Here is a 12,245-nt window from a genome sequence, read left to right on the forward strand (position 1 = left end):
AGCACACTGTGGGGTCTGTGACAGCAGCACTGGGTGACTGAGACAGTGCACTGTGGGGTCTGTGACAGGAGCACTGATAACTGAGACGGTGCACTGTGGTCTCTGTGACAGCAGCACAGGGTGACTGAGACAGTGCACTGTGGGGTCTGTGACAGCAGCACAGGGTGACTGAGACAGTGCACTGTGGGATCTCTCTGACAGCAGCACAGGGTGACTGAGACAGTGCACTGTGGGATCTCTGACAGCAGCACTGGGTGACAGACAGTGCACTGTGGGGTCTCTGTGACAGCAACACTGGGTGACTGAGACAGTGCACTGTGGTGTGTCTGCTCAGTTCCAGACCACGTTAAAGTGAATGCTACTCACAGTAGCCCCTTGGTTCCCTGGTGCACAGATAGTTACACTGACACTCTCAGTCACTCATTCGCTCTCTGTTGTTGATGAGTCAGAACCAAATGACAGCTGACGCTCCTTTGGCGTCGAGGCTGTAAATCACCTGGAAGAAGACTGTCTGTCTTTCTCCTGAGAAGCGGCTGGTGAATTTTCTCCACCAGAGAGGTGGAGCCTGAGTTCACAACGCAGCGCCCTGTGGACTGTACCCCATAGACTGCTCCTCCATGGACTGCACCCCACGGACTGCTCCCCCAGCACTCTACTGCACTAGGCTTATCCCAGTCCAGCGCACTGCAGAATCCTATGCTGCCGTCTGTTCAGGGGCTGTGAACACTGCACTAGACTTACAATCGTCTACTACGCTGCAGTCTATTGAGTGAGTTCTGGTGGTAGAGGGTGTAACGTGTCCAGCTGCTAACTGAAAGTTTGCTGGTTCAATCCTAACAGCCACTCCTCTGGGCAGTGTCCACCCATAAGGACTCAGAGCCTCGGAGACCCAGCGAGGGTCGCTAGGAGCGGGGACTATGACAGCAGGCACATTTATTCGGTTTGGAGAGGGGCGTCTATGAAGTGTGCTGAGTGCATGAAAAGAATGTGTGAAATATGGTCAGAATTACAGGAATGTGACACAGGCATAAAGTGAGCAGTTTGTGGGGAAAATGGTGCCAACAGACTCGCTTGTCTCAGGGCTGCCATAGACCTTTGGTTTTGTTAAAAACTCAGTGTCTACAAAGTGCAGGGAACCAAGAGCTCTGCTCGGATACGCTCCCTTACAAGTACTCAGCTCAACCCTCTGCTGTCCCAAGGAGCCGAGGCACACCTGACCCTCCAGGGGTTTTCAGAGGCTGTAAATCACACAGGCTTTCTCCTGCGCAGCTGTGGATTTGAACCGCCCGCTTCTGAGATGGCAACCCAACTCTAAGGCTAGGCCACCAGAGTTCCTTTGAAATGCAAAATAATCTGCTGCTTTTTCTACCCGTGATGACGCTGATTCCTTAGCCAAACTGCCTGGGAGCAGCTCCACGGCCGAAGCTGCAGGGTCAGTTCAACTCTTGGTGACGCTGCTTCTGGCTCTCAACCCCGTCATCTGTGCAGGAGGCAACCGCCCAGCGCCCAGAAAAGTGGTTTTGAAATGCTGGCCTTTGGTGAGCCTCCTCACCGCCAGCAGAGCTGAGAAAGGGCACCCACCGCAGGTCTGGGGAAGGAGAAGAACCCATCTTCCACACTACTCTGTCATTGGCACTCAGGGTAAAGGGCATTGCTTCTTGGGGTTGGCTTAGCTTCCCATGGTTTCTGGTGTTTCTAGCTGGTTCCATGAGGAATCTGGGAGTCAGGAGGCAGCTTGAGCAGCACGGGAGAAGAAAGAAGGGCAGGAAACATTCCAATTCCAGGCTCGGGTTCCTGGCAAGTTCCATCCTGAAACCCAGTGAGCCCGCAGCTTTGGTTCCTGTTCTGTGACAAAGATAACTCCCTGTGGTGCCCTCGCCCGCCTGGGGCTGCCAGGGTGCAGGGACCCATGCCAGGCACAAGAGGATGTGCGGAAGGAGGAAGGACGCCAGCTGTGGGTCAGTGAGGCTGGCTGGACAGATCCCAGAGACGGGGACCCTGGCGAGAGAGCTGAGGACCTCCAAGAGAGCTCTGGAGACTGCGGAGAAGGCGTGAGGGTCCACCTCAAACAGCAAGACCACTAGCTGCAGAAAAGTACCTGAAGAGTGAGACACAGTGACCCACGACAGGTCCACCCAACAGTGCCATGTTCACTGGTCACTTGGTGATTCTGCTCTCGGCCACAGAGCTCTCCCGACAGCCAGCCTCGGGATGAGGGTCCCTAATGGGGCTAGTACCACTGGGGCGTGGCTCCAGGGCCCCTCGCTCCACAGACTGCCGAGACCAGCACCCAGCCACACGCAGCACCCTGCAGGGGTCTGTCCTTTTAAAGCAACAGAACTGCCCTCTGGGACTCAGCCAAAGGTGTGAGTGTGTCACAAACAGAACTGTGCCCCCCACAAAGGTCTGCTGAAATCCAAAGCCTGGCACCTCCAAAGGTGCCACGTCCGGAAAGAATAATGATGATGATGAAGATATTAATAATAACCACCCCACTTCGTGGATTCCGACTCAGCAACCCTGTGTTGCTGTGTCAGGTGCCCGAACGAATCCGACTCACAGTGATCCTACGTGAGACAGATCAAGACCTGCCTGATCCCGCACCAGCCTCACAATCTCCGCCGTGTTTAACGCCCAAGTGGCCCCACAGGACAGGGCAGAACCGCCCAGCACCGGTTACCAAGGCTTAAATCTTCACGGAAGCAGACTGCCGGCTGAAGAGCTGCTGGGGGACTTGAACCTCTGCCCAACACTTCATCAAAAGCACGGACAGGGCTCCCTTTGGTTTGGAAACAGGGTCTTAGAAGATGGTCCCAGTGCCTGAGGCCACGCTGGAGCCGGGTGGGCCCCAATCCAGTGCCTTGATGGAGAGAGGAGACCCAGAGGGACAGAGGGACCATGGACAGAGGCTGGGGTGAAGCAGCCACAGCCTAGCCATGCCTGGGACCACCAGCGGCTGGAAGTGACAAGGAAGGACCATCCCCTAGAGTCTGAGGGGAGCAGAGCCCCACCAACGCCCCGACTTCCAGCTTTCAGAACTGTGAGAGGATAACTTTGTCACTCGTGACTCCATGAGGGCAACCACAGGAGGATGGGGTCCCCTGATACGGCCACTGAGGGCGAGGGGTGCTCTCCCGACACTTGTGAGAAGTCCTGTCCAGGAGCCCCCAAGTGTGCAGCCCTAGATGGAGGAACCCCAGGCAGGACTCTCAGAGGGGCCCCAAGAGCAGTGCTGGGGGCTGGATGGATTGAGAGCCCCCCTAGGGTAGTGTCCTGGGGTCCCCCTCCATAGGCAAGTCCTTCCCTTCTCCAAGCAGATAAAAATGAAGGTTTGGGTGAGGTGTGAGCACACCTGTCACACTGCCCGAGTGGACGAGCCAAGGATTCTAGAAAGCCCAGCGTCACAGGTGTCCCCAGGAAACCAGTGCTGGCAGCGGGCACTCACCGGCGGGTAGAGTGTTGCCTTGGTGCTGGACGAGCTGCTGGATGAGGCCCCGGTGACATGGTTACGGTCGTAGAGGGGCACCCCGCCCCGGCCTGCCATCAGGGTCACTGAGCTCATCATGGACTTGCTGCACGAGATGCCTAGTGGGGAACAGATAAGGTGGTCGGGGGGCTGGACCACCCTGGACAGGGCACGTCCTCCTCACTCCTGCCAGGCACCAGGCTCGGATAGGAGCAGCCTGCCACCTTTCGTCACGTCAGGTAACTGTCTCAGGCTTGAGGCCTCCTCGGGTCACCACGCTGGGGACCAGCCAGGAGAAGAGGACGTTTCAGCCTCTGCTGCCACAGCCTCTGGGGTGGACAGCTGAGGGCCTGAGGCTCTGGACGTGCCCTGGAGAAGGCAAGCCGCTGAGTGATGGTTTCCGGATCCGCCTCGGACAGGGCTGAGGACACCAAACTCCCCCAGACCATCCTCAGTAAACGTTCGGACCCCAGGTGTCACAGCCTTCTGCACTGATGGTGCCACCCTGCAGACCACCCTGGACACTGGAGAGCGGGAACTCAGAGTCTTCTCCGTGACCCAATGCTGCCCCCAGGGGCCAAGGTGGGCACTGCAGGAAGGTCGGTGGAGGGTCTCCACACAGAGCCCTCGGGGCTATTTTTTGAGGAGGGTCCGCAGGGCAGGGAGGCCGCAGCCCCCATGGGCCTCCCTGGGGCTCTGCAGAATCTAAGGAGAAGCTGGGGGCATGTGCACACAGACACAAGTCCATTCACGTAATGCTGCTTTGGGGGTATGCATAACTGATGACCCCCATGGAACTGCAATTTCTCCACCACAGAGGGGACCAGGCTGGGGACAAAGCTCTCAACACTATGTCCAACTCGTTCAGCTTGTCAGATAGTCCCCAAGTTCATTCCAAGGGGATGTGAGGCTCTGAGGAAGCCTCACAGTTGACCGAGGTGAAGGTCAAGTGCGAGGATTCTCTGACCTACTTCTGAGGAATGCCAACAGATGGGTTGTCCAGGCCTCTGTGTTCAGTGGGATCTTGACTCTGAGCATGTTCGTCGGAAAGCCAAATGCTGGGATCAATTAGTAATGTCTGCCATGTGCACCAGAGGGGATACGGGGGTGACACCCCATCCACTGACCAGCCTCCGTCCTGTCCCCTCCTGCCCCCAGTCCCAGGCCGCTAGGTGCCTCACCTGTGAAGGCGCTGTGTTGAACGCCACCTGGGGCCATGAAGTTGAGGGGCACATGGGGGGTCCCGCTGACGTACTCATGCGGGAAGGGCCCAGTGGCACCCGTGTAGCGCTGCCACACCACACGCTGGCACACGAAGTAGACTCCGCCCATGATGAAGAGCGCCAGGATGATGCCGATGACAGGCCCGATGGCGCTGCTGTGAGTTGGGGTGTCATCTGTGGACGGCTTGGTGATCTCTGAGGGGACAGGGAGGTGGCCATGAGGACCAAGGGAGCAGGACCCCCAAGAGGCTAGAGGGACAGCGTGGGCCCTGCAGAAGGCAGCTTCTGACCAAGACCAGTGCCATTAAGGAAGGGGAGGAGGTATGGTACGTACACCTCACCTCAACTCCCGACCTGCTGGGCACTCACTGCCTGCTGTCCACCTTCCTGCCCAGCGCCCTAATGGCACATCCCTCAGAGCAGCCTGGCACCCAGATGCCCCCTGTCCAGGGTGGTGGGACTAGAAGTCTATCTTGTCTGCCCAAGCCCAGCCATCTTATATTTAAAGAGCTGGGCAGTGGCTTCGGGGCTGACCTCCAGCTGCAGGTGTAGGCGGTGTGGCTTGGGATGGCTGCACACTCAGGGCTTGTAGAGCCCACCGGCCTGTCACGGAGGGCATCCCAACTGGCCAAGGCTGGGACTCTGAGCCAGGAGCTGGGCTGCCCTCCCCCCACTGTCTCTCCTGTGATTCTGGAACTCTGGCTTGTTTTCTCTCTGAATCTAAGAGCCACTGCCTCCAGGAAGCCTTCCTGACTTCTCTTCCTCTGGGCTGGACAGGTGAGTGTACAGGCTTGTGCTGTGCGCACGCATCTGTTTATGTGTTTGTATATGTGTCTGTATATCTGTACGTGTTTGGTGTGCCCACATGTTTCTAAGTGTTTATGTGTCTGCATGTCACTACATGTATCTGTGCATGGATTCTGGGTGTGTCTGCATGACTGTCTGTGTACATACATGTGTCTGTTTGGGTGTGTCTGTGTCTATGTCTGTCTGTCTGCATACCCGTCTGTATGTGTCTGCCTGCATGTCTATCTGTGTATGTGTGTCTATGTCTGTCTGAGTGTGTCTATTTCTGTCTCTCTGGGTGTGTGTGTCTGCATGTCTCTGTGTGTGTTCACGTATCTGTCTGTGTGTGTGTGTCTGTGTGTCTTCATGTCTCTGTGCATGTGTATGTCTATGTCTGTGTGTGTGTATGTCTGTGTGTATGTGTGTATGTGCATGTCTGTGCATGTGTATACTTGTGTGTGTCTGTGTGTCTGTCTCTCTGTGTGTCTACATGTCTGTGTGTGTATATATATATATTTGTGTGTGTCTGTATGTCCATCTCTCTGTGCATCTGTACGTCTGTGCGTATCCGCATGCCCACATAGACCTGTCCTCAGCCACCTGCAGGCTGGGCAGCAGCCTCTCAGGACTCGTGCTCTCTGATGAGGCTGGAGTGAGGTCTGTGGGCAGAGCAGGAGGCCCACCACTCAGGCCCTGGCCAGCACAAGCCCTGCCTCCACATTTGTCTTCAGGCGCTCCGTGCCCCAGCTGGGAAAACTCAAGGTTCAGCATCCTCTCCCAGCTCAAATGGTTGCTCAGTCCCACTCCAAGGCCTCCCTGACCCCACACTCCACGGTCACCTAGCACCTCTGACCACTCACCACACATGAGCTCATCAGAGCCGTCGACGCAGTCGGGGAACGAGTCACACTGCTGCTTAATGAGCACGCACTGGCCACTGGCGCACCGGAACTGGCTGGGCAGGCAGATGGCTGCAAGGGAGGGTGTATGTTCAGGGGCTGGGTTCTCAGAGAAGGCAGCAAATGAAGGGGGGCGTGGTGATCCCAGCTGGGACCCTCCCCTCCCGGAGCCCTGTGCAGAGCTGGGAACGCAGCCCCTCGAGATTCAGGGAAGGGCCGGGCTGGCTGTCTTATGCCCAATCACAAGGAGACAGAGGTTTGCACAGCTCGGCCTTGGCCTGAGTCATATCTGCCTTTTGCCCCAACAACCCCGCAGGAGGGGTCTCACTGCTCACTGGACCTCAAAAGAACTCTTTGCCTTCTATCCTATCGGGGTGGGAGTGTCTCTCTCTGAGTAAAGGCTTCGAGAGGGTCTTGGTGGTGCAACAGTTCAGCATTCAGCTGCCAACCGAAGGTTGGTGGTTCGAACTCACCCAGCATCTGAGGGACCAGGGACCCACTCATCTGCTCCCCTGGGGAAGGCAGCCGAGGAACACTACGGATAGTTTATACTATCACTCGGGGTGACCATGGGCTGGCTTTACAGGGACCCTACTCCCGCTGCCAGCGGCAGGCGGGGCTCACCGTCACAGTCGGCCTCGTCGGAGCGGTCCTGGCAGTCAGCCTCGCCGTCACAGCGCAGGCGCAGGTCCACGCACTGGCCTCGCTCACACGGGAACTGGGCGGCGGAGCACACGGGGCAGCCCTCCTCGTCGCTCTGGTCATCACACTCGGGGAAACCGTCACAGCGCCAGGCAGCGGGGATGCAGTCGATTTCGCCCGTGGAGCACGCAAACTGGTCAGGGGAGCAGGTGGGGGGCTCTGGCCAGGGACAGAGGGCAGCGTCACCTCACCTGCCTGGCCAGAGCAACCCAGGAGGGGAACATGTGGAAGTTGGGGCCTCTGGGCATCCCACTGCCTGTCCTCACACCCTCCATGATGCTAGGTGTGTCCCAGCCACTGTCACATCCCCAGCTCGGCATGTAGTGACAACCCCAAAACCAACCCCACTCCCTTCAAGTTGCTTTTGACTCAGTGACCCTCCAGGACCGAGCGGAACTAGCCCTCAGGGAATCCAAGGCAGCAGTCTCTAAGGAAGCTGACTTCCACATCTTTCTAGAACCATGGACATTTTGGTTAGCAGCACAATGCTCAACCCACTGCAGCACCATGTTTTCTGCACGCGATGAAGGCAGAGGACCAATCAGGCCATGTCAAAAGAAGGTAGGACTCTTTTTCAGTAAAACTACCGGGAGGAAAAAGGGGCTGAAAGGGAACATGAGCTTTAAGCAGCAAGCAGGACAGGAAAAGCAACTGGGTGGTCTCTCCTCTGGATCTCAGTCTTAAGATGCACATGAGGGTAAGGGACCCAGATCTGCACCTTCTGGCAGGACCAGGCTGGCAGCCCAGCACATGTAACCTGTGTGCATCTGCGCATCTGTGCACCTTCACACTCAGAGCAAGAAGGTATGCACCTTCTATGTGCTCATGGTAGCTTGGACAGAGGGCCAAGATTATTCACACTCCATGACTAGGGGCAAAGGGATTGGAAGAGGGTGAGGTTAGAGTAACCCAGGAAATAACAGGGACACCAAAGAAGTTCTAGAGATAGTAAAAATAATTTTGAATAAATGAAATGAAAGTTAACAATTTATCAAAATATTCAAGGTACAGCCAAAGCAGTGCTTAAAGGGAAATTCATAGCATTCCACGTATATACTAGGAAAGAACAGAACGTAAGAGACAATCTGTTTTGGAGAGGTGATACCACAGGGGCTGTGATTTTAAAAGGATGCTGGACAGTGGTCTGGCAGGCAGAGAGACAGTTTCCTGACCATCATACTAACAAAAAGAGCCCAGGCCACACCTACCACCACAGGTCAGGAGGTTCTGCAGGAGCACCAGGTGGACAGGGCATGAGCAGCGTGGCGTGCCATCGCCCTTGGCGATGCAGATGTGAGAGCAGCCACCATTGTCCCGAGCACATGGGTGGGCAGCTGTGGAGAGAGAAAGAGGTTGGGGAATCAGACTGGCATCCACTGCAGGACTGTGGTCTGGAGTGGTAGAGGGGCCAGATGAGCTCCCACAAGAACTGGCACTATCTGGACACCAGACACTCACTATCGTGTCTCCTATTTTATTTTCACGGCAGTCTACAGATGGCATTTCTGTTATCACCCCCCAGCACCAGATAAGAAAACAGGCAACACAGTTAGGGACCCTGCCTGACTGCACACAAGTCGGTCTGCACCAGCCTGCACTGTGCCTCTGACCCTCGTCATCTGCCTGCCTCTCACAGTGTCCTGTTGTTAGATGCAGCCAAGTAGGTGACTCTGTGTACAAAAGAAGAAAACACTTCTCAATCCTGCACCATTCGCACAACTGTTCCATGGGTGAGCCTTGTGGCAGCCACTGCAACTACCCATGTCTTGGAAGGAAAAATAGATTTTCCTGTTTCACTCACCCTCTACTTTACCAAGCAAGATGTCCTTCTCTGAGTACAGCCCCTTCTAACAGGTAAAACGTGAGGCCAAGCCTCCCATCTCGTTTCTAAGAAATACTCTGGCTGTACTTCTTACAGAAGGCCAGGTGTGTTCATTCTTCTGACAGTCTGCAGTGTATTTCACATTCTTTGCTAGCTTCATAATTCAGAGGCACTGATTCTTCTTTGGGCTTCATTATTCACTATCTAGCTCTGAGGTGACTGAAAAGACCAGGGCTTTGGCCAGGTACACCTTAGTTCCCCAAGTGGCCTCTTTATTTTTTCATACTTTAAAGAGGCCTATGGCAACAGATTTACCCAGTGTTTGATATTTTAAAAAATCTTACATTATGATATTCCACTGATTCTATACATTTCCCTGTGCTTTTTGTATATACTTTCTCTCAGGTTTTTAACACTTTACTATGTTTTGAGTGAAAGCAAATTGGTTTCTCTTGCAACAATTCCTATACTTTTTTCTGGTGAACATTATTTCATTCTTTTTATTTGTTGCTTCATGGGGGTTGATGGTATTTTTACAAGTAAAAGAAAATCCTTGACAACTTAAACTTTTTCTGTTTATCATGTTGCTTATTGGTCCATCTCTGAGGATTCCCGTTTACTTGATGCTGAAGTGTAATCTACACTGAAGGCCTTTGATCTTCTGTCGCAAAGGCTTTAAGTCCTTTTCACATCCATCTAGCAAGATTGTATCATCTACGTGATGGGTGTCGAGGAGTCTTCCTCCCATCGTGATGCAGTGTTACTCTTCATTTAATCCAGCTTCTTGGATTATATGCTCAGTATTCAAGTCTGAATCAGTCTGGTAAGAAGATAAAACGATGATGAACACCTTTCTTAATGTTAAATCTCTTCTGCTAAAAGAGACGGCCTCTTGGTCTATGTACAGGTTCCACAAAAGTCACTGAAGTGTTCTGAAAAGTCTATTCTTTGCAATGTTACCAATAATTTATGAACCACACAATCAAGTTTTCGCCTTGTGGTACGATGACTTTAGTAAGAGGGCCCTTTCAGCCATCATAGCTTTCCACTTTATGAGCCTTGTCTCTGTCTTATGCTTAAGACCACACCCAAAAGCTGGTTCTTTTAGGGATATACATAGCTCGAAGCCAACATAACTATGCCCCTACTTGCCACCCCTCTTCTTCTCCTTCTCTCTTTTCCAGCAAACCACAGAACCCAAAGACACAGATAGGAGCGAGAGGACTAGGAAAAAAGGCACCACTGATGTCAGAAAGGATGGGGTGGTGCAGCAACGTGAAGTTGGACACATACAACATTGTCAGAAAGGATGGGGTGGTGCAGCAATGTGAAGTTGGACACATGCAACATTTTAAACTTTTGTCGTACAGGAATTGTTGTGGGCTGGTGAGTTGGAACTGACTGACTCCTAGCTGACCCTCCAGTGAGTTTTCAGAGGCTGTAAATCACGTGGGAAGGGATTACCCATCTTTTCTCCTGCACAACAGCTGGTAGATTAGAACGGCTTGCCATTGGGTTGACAGCACAACTCCTTAACACTAGGCCACCAGAACTTCCTTTTTATATAAACTAGTCTTGTATTAATCATTCGGAAAGAAATGCTTTGTGCAAGCCTGAAAGAAGCCTGACACAATAGATAAATAATGTGCATGACTGTGGTCTAATAAAACTTTATTTATAAAACTGACGTTAGTCTGGATTTGGTCATAGGGCACAGTGCTGATCCCTGGGTAAGGGTCCAGCTGTTGGATCTTACGGGAAAGCAGGCTGCAACCTATATCCCAGGTTAAGTTTGAAGATGCTCATCGAGGTATTTCTGGCCTTACCTAAAAACAAGGGGCTTTTCTATGGCACCCTGCGATCTTACATCAGTGCTCAAGGAACATCCTGAGTCCAGCTCCATCCTTGTTCACTGCCTATGTTCCTGTCACTCTTGGCCCCTCAGCTCCAAGGGGCTTGTCCTTAGAGGCCTGGGTTCCCACCGGGAACAGCAGGGAGCAGGCCTGGACCCTAGTAGGGCCAACATCCATTGTTGTGATCATGTAACAGGCGTCCTGAAGGTGACACGCAGGAGTCTGGGTCTTTGTTGCAGATGATACAGCTGGAAATGGAAATAACCTACCCCTGTCCTCTCCACGGACGATCCAGAAACTCTCCACCCAGTCGCTTTGCTTCTCCAGGGCAGAAAGAGACAGAGGCAAGGAGAGACGGCACTTACTGAGGAATGTGGTGGCCACACCATACCCCTGTCCAGTTCACCGAGGCTGTGGTCAGCAGAGCCTGGGACGCCCTGTCTCCCGGTAGCCCATCTCCTTGTCCAGCTCACCGAGGCCATGGTCAGCAGAGCCTGGGACGCCCGGTCTCCCGGTAGCCCATCTCCTTGTCCAGCTCACCGAGGCCGTGGTCAGCAGAGCCTGGGACGCCCTGTCTCCAGGTAGCCCATCTCCTTGTTGTCCTGTGTGCTGTCACTATGATGCAGCAGCGTCTGCAGTGAACCTTAGCCAGTGAAGCGATCTGCACGTGGCTAAGTTCAGCTGGCTTTGAGCTCATCACGAGTTGAGTCTTGGGGCAGACCTCTCCAGCTCCAGGTGCTGTCACAGTGACACAGTGAAGTCCATGCCCAGCTTTGGGGACATCCACAGAATGGTGCCCTCAGTTGGAAGGTCATCTACAAAAGCTCATTCGATGCCCATCATTTACCAGAAATTCTGCAGGTGGCACTGCAGGTCCTCTTCCCAGCTTTGGGACATCCACAGAACAGTCCCTGGGCTTTGGGAGCCTCCACAGCATCCTCCCAGCTTCGGGGGGATCTACATCAGGGTGTCCCCCGGCTTAGAGCACAGGTTGAAGTCAGGGCAATCCAGAGCATGGGAGGGGTGGCTCCCACTGTGGAGAGGAGGGGCCCTGAGACAAGAACCTGAGAGTGACCTAGGAGGTGACAGCAGTGTCCTCAGTCCTCTGATGGCCCACAGCCTGAGTAAGCGCAGGCCACCTCTGTAACTGGGGCCCCATGAGCCCGAATGAACAGTGACCCCCAGAACTATGGGGGAGAAGACAATGTGTTCCTACCCTAAGTTTGTGGTCATTTGCCAGACAACAGAAAGAGGGCATGGAGGTCTTTGGGGACAGCTGGACATTTCACTGAACCAGATGTGGTCACACTATACCCATAAGCCTGACTCCAGTTTGAGGTCAGATGGGCTGGGGCTCTGTCTTCCTGCAGGTGCAGTGCTTGGGCTGTGCTCTGAGAGGCCCTCTCTCTCTCCACCAGGCTTCCCTGGACCCACAGGAGCCCTATACATACTCGCTGCTCCCCACCCACCCTGTACCACAGCCAACCCTGCCCC

At 54.0% G+C, this 12,245-nt stretch overlaps 1 protein-coding gene across 1 annotated transcript in view; it reads right to left on the reverse strand.

The window, feature by feature from the left end:
* The window catches only part of LRP5 (low density lipoprotein receptor-related protein 5), an 87,547-nt gene that overhangs the window by 4,315 nt on the left and 70,987 nt on the right, over positions 1 to 12,245 (reverse strand). The window contains exons 16-20 of the mRNA XM_006893240.1: positions 8,285 to 8,410; positions 6,999 to 7,235; positions 6,336 to 6,446; positions 4,648 to 4,884; positions 3,446 to 3,585 (exon numbers count right to left, since the gene is read on the reverse strand). Of these exons, the coding sequence (XP_006893302.1) occupies positions 3,446 to 3,585; positions 4,648 to 4,884; positions 6,336 to 6,446; positions 6,999 to 7,235; positions 8,285 to 8,410 (851 nt within the window). The remainder of the gene's footprint in view (positions 1 to 3,445; positions 3,586 to 4,647; positions 4,885 to 6,335; positions 6,447 to 6,998; positions 7,236 to 8,284; positions 8,411 to 12,245) is intronic.

Source organism: Elephantulus edwardii, unplaced genomic scaffold (assembly GCF_000299155.1).
Source record: "Elephantulus edwardii isolate Elephantulus edwardi_28Jun2011 unplaced genomic scaffold, EleEdw1.0 scaffold00126, whole genome shotgun sequence".
Classification (NCBI taxonomy): domain Eukaryota; kingdom Metazoa; phylum Chordata; class Mammalia; order Macroscelidea; family Macroscelididae; genus Elephantulus; species Elephantulus edwardii.